At 40.9% G+C, this 12,071-nt stretch overlaps 1 protein-coding gene across 1 annotated transcript; it reads left to right on the forward strand.

The window, feature by feature from the left end:
- Positions 1-3,436: 3,436 nt before the first annotated feature.
- Positions 3,437-11,133, forward strand: LOC131709459 (zinc finger protein 16-like). Its single transcript, XM_059012041.1, has 3 exons — positions 3,437-4,583; positions 6,934-7,245; positions 8,952-11,133. Exons 1-3 carry the CDS (start codon positions 4,313-4,315, stop codon positions 9,701-9,703), a joined length of 1,335 nt encoding a protein of 444 aa, XP_058868024.1. The 5' UTR covers positions 3,437-4,312; the 3' UTR covers positions 9,704-11,133.
- The last annotated feature ends 938 nt before the right edge of the window (positions 11,134-12,071 follow it).

Here is a 12,071-nt window from a genome sequence, read left to right on the forward strand (position 1 = left end):
CAGGTACTCCTTTACAAAAATCTAATACTCATCTCTACATACCTCAACATGAGTACAAGGCATTCTGTTGTTCATTAAAGCACACATTGACAGCAAACATTGTGGGAATGCTAATGTAGTTACTGAACATGATACCAATCACAAGGACTATGATTTCCCAGGGTTGTGTCCGTATGGCCAGTCTTCGGGGAGAATGTGTCATGTGCTTAGTGATGTCATTGATGATGTCATATGGGATGTCAAGTGGACTTTTGCAACCAAATCTTAACGTTACTGTAACAAAGTTTTTGCCATTGAGTTTATTTATAACACAATTAGATTTGGTCTTTTTTCTATTTAATTGTTATCAATTTGATATCTATTAATCACTTTTTCTTTCTTTCTAATCTTATATACACATGAAATGTCTTTATTCTGTATTAGATATGTACTACCTGTTTGCTCATGTTATTGTATATGTGTGTGTGTGGGATTTGTACTTCACATCTGATCCCTCCTCATTTCATTGTCCAATGAATTCACATCCTCAGCAGTTTCATTTCTATACACTTTATAAACTCATCTTCCAGATTATTTTTCTTTCTTCTTCTAAATCCACACTTTAAAGTTATGATTTTATTTTAATTGTCTGTCTTACCTATCTTACCTGAATACGCAAAATTCAGAATATAATTATCCTTTTTCACAATATGGTTTTATTAGAGATTATTTATTTATTGTGTGTTGTCAGTGCAGGGAAAGAAACCGGAATACAATCTTCATCTTTTTAGTTTCTTTACCCATGAATGATATGTTTTGATATGTAACGTATTCCTTCACCCTAACCCGAACCAACATTTTTAAACAGAATCTACATGATCTCTACTCCCTGTTATGCTGTTTGACCAATTAAAAAAACAATACTGCTGTGTTTAATTTTTGCTCAAAATGGATTCATTTAGTCGTGAGGAAAATTAAAACCAATAGGATTTTACATGGAGTGCAGATGCGGCGCTGACAAGAAGTTGCTGGTGCCCTCTGCTGTTCACACTGGGTAGTACAGGTAGTGAAATTGAGGAATAGCTTTATTTTTTATACATAAGAACACAAGAACATAAGAAAGTTTACAAACGAGAGGAGGCCATTCAGCCCATCTTGCTCGTTTGGTTGTTAGTAGCTTATTGATCCCAGAATCTCATCAAGCAGCTTCTTGAAGGATCCCAGGGTGTCAGCTTCAACAACATTACTGGGGAGTTGGTTCCAGACCCTCACAATTCTCCATGTGTAAAAAAGTGCCTCCTATTTTCTGTTCTGAATGCCCCTTTATCTAATCTCCATTTGTGACCCCTGGTCCTTGTTTCTTTTTTCAGGTCGAAAAAGTCCCCTGGGTCGACGTTGTCTATACCTTTTAGGATTTTTAATGCTTGAATCAGATCACCGCATAGTCTTCTTTGTTCAAGACTGAATAGATTCAGTTCTTTTAGCCTGTCTGCATACAACATGCCTTTTAAACCCGGGATAATTCTGGTTGATCTTCTTTGCACTATTTCTAGAGCAGCAAATCCTTTTAGTAACATGGTGACCAGAACTGAACACAATATTCTAGGTGAGGTCTTACTAATGCATTGTAAAGTTTTAACATTACTTCCCTTGATTTAAATTCAACACTTCTCACAATATATCCGAGCATCTTGTTGGCCTTTATAGCTTCCCCACATTGTCTAGTTGAAGACATTTCTGAGTCAACATAAACTCCTAGGTCTTTTTCATAGATTCCTTCTTCAATGTCATTATCTCCCATATGATATTTATAATGCACTGGAAATCTAAATAAACCATGTTGTATGCTTTGCAATTATCCATTGTCGATGTTGCATCCTCAAAAAAATCAAGCAGGTTAGTTAGACATGATCTCCCTTTCCTAAAACCATGCTGACTGTCTCTCAGGATATTGTTACCATATAGGTAATTTTCCATTTTGGATCTTATTATAGTTTCCATAAGTTTACATATAATAGAAGTCAGGCTTATTGGTCTGTAGTTACCTGGTTCGGTTTTGTCTCCCTTTTTGTGGATCGGTATTACATTTGCAATTTTCCAGTCTGTCGGTACAACCCCTGTGTCAAGAGACTGTTGCATGATTGTGGTTAGCGGTTTGTAAATAACTTCTTTCATTTCTTATTGGGAGTACTATTGGGAGGATCTCATCTGGCCCAGGGGATTTGTTTATTTTAAGAGCTCCAAGTCCCTTTAACACTTCTTTTTTTTTTTTTTTTTAAAGATTTAGTCGTCGCCAATTATTTTTACCCCGGTTTTTTCACCCCAATTTAGCATGCCCAATTATTATCTGTATCCCCGGCTCACCGCTCGCAACCCCCCCGCCGACTCAGGAAACGGAGGCTGAAACACGCGTCCTCCGAAACGTGCTCCTTCCAAGCCGTCATTTTTCGCACTGCAGATCCACAGCAATGCTACCAGACCTATAGTGCCGGAGGACAACACAGATCTGGCGGCTCCGCTGCAGAGCCACAGGCGCCCTATCGGCCACAGGGGTCGCTGATGCGCGGTGAGCCGTGGATTCCCCTGTCGACCTAAGCCCTCCCTACCCGGGCAGCGCTCAGCCAATTGTGCGCCGCCCCCTAGGAACTCTCGGTCACGGTCAGCTGTGACATAGCCTGGATTCGAACCAGCGATCTCCAGGCTATAGGGCACATCCTGCGAGGAGCGCCTTTACTGGATGCGCCACTCGGGAGCCCCGCCCCTTTAACACTTCTGCTCTGTTATGCTAAAGTTATTTAAAACTGGTTAGGAACAGGTCGACATGTGGGGCATGTTGTCCGTGTCCTCCTTTGTAAAAACCATACCTCTCCTGGTTATCCTGTAAATATGATTTTTGATAAATTTCTAATGTATCCGAAATGTCTTTTTTTGCACAGGGGTTAAGGTTAATCAGATTTATTGTAAGGTTGGGGTGGAATGATGGAGGGAGGGGTTAGGAGAGTTATTTTAAGGTTGGGGTGGAGGGAGGGAGGGGTTAGGAGAGTTATTTTAAGGTTGGGGTGGAGGGAGGGAGGGGTTAGGAGAGTTATTTTAAGGTTGGGGTGGAATGATGGAGGGAGGGGTTAGGAGAGTTATTTTAAGGTTGGGGTGGAGGGAGGGGAGGGGTTTGGAGAGTTATTTTAAGGTTGGGGTGGAGGGAGGGGAGGGGAGGGGTTAGGAGAGTTATTTTAAGGTTGGGGTGGAGGGAGGGAGGGAGGGGTTAGGAGAGTTATTTTAAGGTTGGGGTGGAATGATGGAGGGAGGGGTTAGGAGAGTTATTTTAAGGTTGGGGTGGAGGGAGGGGAGGGGTTTGGAGAGTTATTTTAAGGTTGGGGTGGAGGGAGTGGAGGGGAGGGGTTAGGAGAGTTATTTTAAGGTTGGGAGGGAGGAAGGGGAGGAGTTAGGGGAGTTATTTTAAGTGAAAGCTGCGCACTAACTGGGGATGATCCCGTGATTGCAGGGAGCGCGGTAATAAACCAGCACGCAAGTTAATAGGTGTTGTCAAAAGCATATTGTTTGGGGATGTTAACGAGCTGCGCTGTCTCTGCTTTCTGATGATGTAACACTCTCAGCAGAGACAGTCGAATCTGCCTCCATGTCGGATTCCGCGCAGTGTCAGCATCGCATCCAACACAGCGCTCACAGAGCCGACATGGAGACTCTGCGATCCAGTTTCAGAACCGCCTCGACCCGCCCTCGCTTCCATAGGGAGGCCAAAGAGCCAATCATACGCGGCGGTTCCACCCAGCCACGCCTTCTGCTAGTGACGCTACCATTTCAGTACCGGAAATAGAAAGGCTTGCTTTGTTTACGTGGAGAGAGGTGGCTGCAGTCACTGGTGATTTTACAACACACTGTTTAAGGTGTTTAGTTTGGGTTGAAATGTGTTTTTTTGTTTTTTTTTCTTTAATAATTTATGGGTTTTGTGTTTGTTTATTACTTGCACGGAGTTCTGGGAAAAGAAAACAATCAATTTTCTGTGTTGAATTTCACACACAGAGTGGAGCGTGTCATTCCTATCTACAGACAAGTTGAGCTTTTCAATGAGATTATTTACTGAACATTTAAACGCGTTTAAATTCTGGTAGAACTGCTGGATTCTGAAAGACTGAAGTTACTCCTTGCAAAGTCTGTTGTTTGTGTCAGTTATTTATCACACCAGAGAAGTGATGAATATGTTTGAATGCGGAGGCTACGGTAAAAACAAATATATCTTACTAAATACAAACCGAAGCCGGTGTTTCTGAATGCAAAGAGGATTCCGCTAGACCAGTCTCAAACTAAACCAGTGAAGATGGACGTCAGTGTCTCCGTGTCGTTGTTTCAAGACGAGCTCGCCTCCACCGTCGAGCTCGCAGTGAAAGCGGCTGCAGACAGCGTCGTGTGCGCGATTACTGAAGCTGTCTGCAGCAAATTCACTGAATTACAAGAGGAAATGTCTGCAGTGAAGAGAGAGAATGAAAGTCTGAAGCTGAGATTGGAAATATCAGAGAGCCAGCTGAAAGCCGTGCGAGGGTGTATAAACGCTGCAGATGCAGACATTAAACAGCCTTTCATATTTCAAGGTAAGATTGGTCTTATTGTGTGGTATTGCTCGGTCAATCCAACACCTCAGACCACCTTCTACTGGAAAGATCTTGGGTCGAATCTCTCTTCAGACACGTTTTAAAGTGTTTGATTACTGTAAGTGCTGTTAATAGCACAGCTCTGTCCTAATATTGGTTATAAGGAGTCTAATTGAGGCATTGTGTTATTTTATAGACTATAAGAACGTAGTGCATCAAACCTAGTCTAATTCATATTTAAATAGGTATTCTAGAAACTAAGAAAGTACTATATAAGTCTTAACCAGTCTGTAATTAGAGAGCCTCAAATGGTGTCTTTCAGGTAAAGTGATGTCTTGTATAGAGTCCCGCTGAGAGTCACAGACCATATTACAGAGCTTTAGAATAATGATTTGGGACCTCATATCAACACACAGCAGCGCATCGTGTTTTCGTGTTTGACTGCACATCTGTTTTTAGATCAGTGGTTTCATTATCTTCAGCTCCAAGTGCTGTGTTTGCCTTTGGTACAGTCGCTGCTCATTCTTTTGCTTTAGTCCTATTTCTTTATTGGTAAACATAATTAGGAAACGATCGTTCATATTGTTTCAAACCCAGACACTTACTAATAGAGGGTACTATTTAAGAGCAGAGGATGCATGCAATAGGTATAGCCACACCATTACAAATGTATTGTAATACTAGAAGGGATGTGATTGGCGTCTGCTAAGAAATAAATAATAATAATAATAATAATAATAATAATAGGATGTATATCTACAGTTCACATGACATTGCACAAGTAAGCTTACTAATGATTATTACACAGGTGGAGTTTGTACAAAAAAAATATTGCTGCACTTTGAAAAGTCAGAATTGTGTAAATCACTTGTTTACATGAAACTGCTTTGAGAATAAGCAGCTCTCCTGCTGCAGACCCTTGTCTGCTCATTGTATTTGACACATTGAAACTTGTAAGAACATAAGAAAGTTTACAAACGAGAGGAGGCCATTCAGCCCATCTTGCTTGTTTGGTTGTTAGTAGCTTATTGATCCCAGAATCTCATCAAGCTAGCTTCTTGAAGGATCCCAGGGTGTCAGCTTCAACAACATTACTGGGGAGTTGGTTCCAGACCCTCACAATTCTCTGTGCAAAAAAGTGCCTCCTATTTTCTGTTCTGAATGTCCCTTTATCTAATCTCCATTTGTGACCTGTGTTGACAGTTTCCATCCAAACCATGATCACAATACAGTATGAGTTCACAGACACTTTGCTAAGACACTTTGCTAAGACTGCAAGTATCCTCGCTTAGTTTCTAAGCATATTTGCAGTAGAGAAATGGATGTTTGCATTACAACAATGCAAAGACAGAACGGCGGTCATGATGGTGATTGACAGGGAGGTAGAAGTGGATGGAATGCTCCAGTGTGAGGCTACAGCAGCTGAGAAAGCCCAGCAGGACCTAGTCTTGTTTTGTACAGGACGTAGAATAAAAAGATGTTCATATGAAATTGCCTTTTCCTTCACTTTGTTCATGGCAATGTAGAATAACAGGAATAGTATCAATACCATAATGTACATAAACCACCAAACTATCATACCAGCTCACCCCTGTACGAAATAACTGAGGAACAGTAACTGTAAATGTATTTCTTAACAGACGCCCTTATCCAGGGCAACTTACAATTGTTACAAGATATCACATTATTTTTACATACAATTACCCATTTATACAGTTGGTTTTTTTTGGAGCAATTTAGGTAAAGTACTTTGCTTAAGCGTACAGCAGCAATGTCCCACACCTGGGATTGAACCCACGACCCTCCGGTCAAGAGTCCAGAGCCCTAACCACTACTCCACACTGCTGCCCTAATTAAAGGCATTGATCACCCCTCTACCACAAGTACTTTAGAAGGAATGTTGGCTCCAACCTGATTCCCAGCTCGCGATCCTGTAGTATCTGGAAAAGTACACGATCCCATAGGCTATCATTCATGATTTGTATCTATTGGGCAGACACCCAGTGAGCTGAAGCAGGCACTATAGGGCTGCCTTTGTCCCCCTGGGAGCTCGCTGTCAAGCTCCTGGGTGTGAAGAGTTTATTGACTTGGTTGTGGATTAGAGGACACCCTCTGTTGCCCTCAGCTGTTGTGGGGTTTCCTGCTGCAAGGGGAAAATGTGTTTTAATTTGGGAGTTAAAAACAGGGTAAAGTAACTATTAATTTAAAAATAAATAAATAAAATAAGAAAAATAGCTCCTGTTAGACACAATGACATCTCTCAGTAGCATTCTGACAAGGGGCTGGCTTTGTAGAGGAGCCTAGCTAGTAAGAAAGAGTTGTAATTTTATATAATTTTGTTTTCCCACAGAGAGCCACGCTATCCCTGAATCTGAAGCACAGGAAGGGCCAAAGATAGAAGCAGTTTATAAACAAGAGGATTCCTTTGACCAGGAGTGGTGTCCAAGTCTAATGCAGGTTACAGAGCTGACATTTGTTAAAGATGAAGACGTCCCTGAACATGAATGTGTTCCTATTAAAGAGGAATTCATTCAGCAGGAATGTGTCCCCATCGCAGAGGAACTTCCTACTGAAAATAATGTCTGTACACTTGAGGAGAACATCAAGCTGGGATCCAACCTGTGTGATGATTCTCCATCTGAATGTGATCTGGGATTTGGAGGTAATCATACAAAACAAGCAGCATTGAGCTGCCTATTCATCCTGCAGAACCTGGTACTGAACACCAGCAGTGTGCTTGAGATTCATATTTTAACCAGGGGGAGCTGCCCAACCACTATGCCAACAAGGACATAACTGTGCTTGTTCCAGAGGCAGCTGCTAGATGTGCAGCCACTGCCACGCCTCTTTAGAATGCTGTTAGATCAGCGATGTCCAATCACGCTCCTGGAGGCCATTCCGCTCCACATTGAACAGGTTCACTTCTATAAAGTGCTACTCCTGTGCCTGGATGGAGGTTTAATTGGTTCAATTAAACAACTTCGAACAGGGTTGGAACAAAGATCATGAGTGGAAGGGCCAGCTTTGGACACCCCTGTGTTAGATCTGTGCCTTTCCCCATTTCTGGTAGACTGTTTGCAGTTGTGCTGCTCCCACAGCTGTACAGAGCTCCAGGGATCACATGTCCCATCACTGGGTGATGTCACATCCAGTCGGGTTGCTTAGCGTCCCCAGAAGAAACATTTAGTTAGAGAATTTCTGTGGAGAGTATGCAGCAGCATCGCCACATGAGAGTGAACCCGTATTGTATGACCCGTCAGTCTTATTTTATTTCTTACACTTTATTCAAATATAATATCATGTTTAAACGCTCATCTCACTACAACTATCTCAGGGACTGTAATGTTTGCTGGCAGCACCACATTTGACTCTTGTGTGTCTCACAGTAACATTGCTGTGTTGTTTTTGTCACAGTACAGTAAGTGTGTGTGGACTGGTTCTGTACAGCAGACCAGCAAATCAGTTTCAGCTGTGAGGGGATTCTGGGAATTGTAGTTTTACCGGATCTTTGCTTACAGATATTTTACACAAAAATCATAAAAAGAGAAATTTGTTGTGGAAAAACAACCCCCCTCTAGACTTACATAGTTCTACATATCGTGTGTCTTTGATACAGGTAGAATAAAAAGGCAAGGTGCAGGGCATGGGGTTGCAAATGGAATTTCTGTTTTTAGAAGCAAATATTAATTCTCAAAAAACAAATTAAAATATTACATAAATAGCAGTACTAACAAAATGCAGGTACTAAATAACTCGGTTCTATATAGTCAGGATTTTTCATGACGCGCTGTTGGCTTGATTTAAAATATTCTAATTTAAACGTAAAACCAGGTTGGTTTTCATATACCACGTGACTGACATGCTGACATCATTCTTGCTATGACTGACACTTGCAGGACACTAGCTGGTAAACGAATCCGCCTCATCTCAAGCAGCCAGTCACTGAACTGCTCATTCACTTGTCTTCAACACAGAGACAGAACACCGGTACAAAGCGTTTGTGTTTTTCCAGGAACATCTCATCAAAATAGTCAGGAATGTTATGACATAGCCATGGATTTTTCCCGGCTCCCAGCATTTATCTATATTCCTGAATATGGTAGTAGTAAAAGGAGGCTGACATGAATAGGAGTGATATGAATTGGATTTGACTGTATTCTCTCAATACACAGTCATCAGAGTTCACTCTAGTTGTCGTGTTTATGACATGAATAGGAGTGATATGAAGTGGATCTGACTGTATCCTCTCAATACACAGTCATCAGAGTTCACTCTAGTTGTCATGTTTATGACATGAAGCCCTGCAGAACAGTGCATGTGGAAGAATGCTGTACAATAACTTTGTTTCTCTTCTCTTTCTTTCTTTAGCTTCTAAAGTAGATGAAGGAGAACACTACTCCACTCCATCAACCCAGTGCAGAAACTCTTCTAGTGGCGAACCAAAGTGCAAGAAGCACAGAGAAACAACACCCCAAGAAGAATATGTGAACACATGGAGAACTCACTCGGTTAAAATCCCTTCTTTACAAGACAGACACCCCCTTACTGTGAAGAGAACAGAGACAGCACATTCTGCATATTTTAACAATTCTGAAACCCAGGGGAACTTGAAGACCTTGCCTCATTCTGTTAAAGGTGGGAAGAGTTCCTGTCAATTAGACGCTCCTGAAACTCACATGGGAAATCCCACAGGAGGGACTACATTTTCCTGGGCTGATTGTGGGAAGAGTTTCAATCATATATCACTGCTTAAAAGACACCAGCACATTCACACAGGCGAGAAACCTTCCCACATACAGTCCAGTGATAAGAGTTTCACACAGTTAGGACATCTTCATTCACACCAGCACATTAACATAGGAGAGAAACCTTATCACTGCACTGAGTGTGGGAAGACATTCAGTCACATAGGAAATCTTAAAAAACATAAGGCTGTTCACACAGGAGAGAAACCTCATCACTGTGATATTTGTGGAAAGAGATTCAGCCAGTTCGGAGACCTTAAAAGACACCATAAAATTCACACAGGAGAGAAACCTTATCACTGTGCTGTTTGTGGGAAGAGATTTAGCCAGTTAGGAAATCTTAAAAGACACCATAAACTTCACACAGGTGTGTAATCATATCCCTGCACTTAATGTGTGAAGAAGTCAGTTGCAAGCTCTTACAGGACTCAAGAACTTTCTCAGAATTGCAGACACTTGGGTACACCTAAACAACAGGTGGATATTTCACTAAATATAGAAATATTTACTGAAAACAAAAGAATAAACTTGCTTGATAAATAGGGTCACCCCCATGGTCGTAACCATCTATGAGGACATGAGGTCGTGTCCTTGGTTGTTTTTTTGCATCATCAATGCTGATGCTCGTAAAAATTCTGGTAAAGTACAAAAGACTCCTTAATTTTCTCTGTTGGTTTGCTGTATAACATAGATTTGGAGGTTGAATAGTAAATACCAAGCAGTCATATAAATACTGCAGCTAGAGCTTGAAACCTCAGTGTGACCTCGGTAGAATGTCAGCTCTGGTTACATACAACGCTGGTCACCCCGAATCACAATTTGTTCAGATCAAGAGCTCACGGACCACAAATATCAACGAGTACATCTTGTATTCATCGTCTTGTTGAGCATTCGGATTGTGTTACGTCACATTAGTAATATATTAAATAGATTGTTATTATGTTTGCAAGTTTCTCTTTCTTTTCTCATGCGTTGCTCAGCCTCTTGCAGTGGGTTGTGTGGGAACTTCCCCGATACCACGGTGAATCTGCGGTACCTGAAGACACAGCACAGTATACCACAGTTATCATGCGGGCAGCTTGAAGTGTAAAGCAATACTGTTTCCAGCAGGGGGTACCAGAGAGCTTTTAGGAATATAATGGGCGGCATACCATTGTCTCTTAACGAGGTGATTTCTGCTCAGGATGTGTTGAATACTGCCCTCTCTCTCTCTTGGGTACTCTGTTAACAAACGTAGGCTCCTGTGTTTTTGATATCAATTTGTTAATTGACAACGAGACTACTAAAGCAAATAAAATCTATATTGAAAATTATTTGCTGCCTGTATTAAATGCTATTTTAAATGTTGTTCAGTGTCTTGTCAATCAACAATTTCATTTTAAAAATCCAGTAATAAATACCGTAGATGTCCTTTTTTCTACATTTCTTATAAGAACATAAGAAAGTTTACAAACGAGAGGAGGCCATTCGGCCCATCTTGCTCGTTTGGTTGTTAGTAGCTTATTGATCCCAGAATCTCATCAAGCAGCTTCTTGAAGGATCCCAGGGTGTCAGCTTCAACAACATTACTGGGGAGTTGGTTCTAGACCCTCACAATTCTCTGTGTAAAAAAGTGCCTCCTATTTTCTGTTCTGAGTGCCCCTTTATCTAATCTCCAGTGACCTCTGGTCCTTGTTTCTTTTTTCAGGTCAAAAAAGTCCCCTGGGTTGATATTGTCAATACCTTTTAGAATTTTGAATGCTTGAGTCAGATCACCACGTAATCTTCTTTGTTCAAGACTGAATAGATTCAATTCTTTTAGCCTGTCTGCATACGACATGCCTTTTAAACCCAGAATAATTCTGGTTGCTCTTCTTTGCACTCTTTCTAGAGCAGCAATATCCTTTTTGTAACGAGGTGACCAGAACTGAACACAATATTCTAGGTGAGGTCTTACTAATGCATTGTAGAGTTTTAACATTACTTCCCTTGATTTAAATTCAACACTTCTCACAATATATCCAAGCATCTTGTTAGCCTTTTTTATAGCTTCCCCACATTGTCTAGATGAAGAGATTTCTGAATCAATATAAACTCCTAGGTCTTTTTCATAGATTCCTTCTTCAATTTTAGTATCTTCCATATTTATAATGCACATTTTTATTGCCTGCGTGCAGTACTTTACACTTTCCTCTATTAAATGTCATTTGCCATGTGTCTGCCCAGTTCTGAATGCTGTTTATAGCATATGACCTTTGCTGCTGCAACAGTGTTTGCCACTCCTCCTATTTTTGTGTCGTCTGCAAATTTAACAAGTTTGCTTACTATACCAGAATCTAAATCATTAATGTAGATTAGGAATAGCAGAGGACCTAATACTGATCTCTGTGGTACACCACTGGTTACCTCACTCCATTTTGAGGTTTCTCCTCTAATCAGTACTTTCTGTTTTCTACCTGTTAACCACTCCCTAATCCACGTGCATGCATTTCCTTGAATCCCTACTGCGTTCAGTTTGATAATTAATCTTTTATGCTGGACTTTGTCAAAAGATTTCTGAAAATCTAAATAAACCATGTTGTATGCTTTGCAATTATCCATTGTCGATGTTGCATCCTCAAAAAAATCAAGCAGGTTAGTTAGACATGATCTCCCTTTCCTAAAACCATGCTGACTGTCTCCCAGGATATTGTTCCTATATAGGTAATTTTCCATTTTGGATCTTATTATAGTTTGCATAAGTTTACATATAATAGAGGTCAAG

The sequence above is a fragment of the Acipenser ruthenus genome, chromosome 43 (genome assembly GCF_902713425.1).
Source record: "Acipenser ruthenus chromosome 43, fAciRut3.2 maternal haplotype, whole genome shotgun sequence".
In the NCBI taxonomy this organism is placed as follows: Eukaryota; Metazoa; Chordata; class Actinopteri; order Acipenseriformes; family Acipenseridae; genus Acipenser; species Acipenser ruthenus.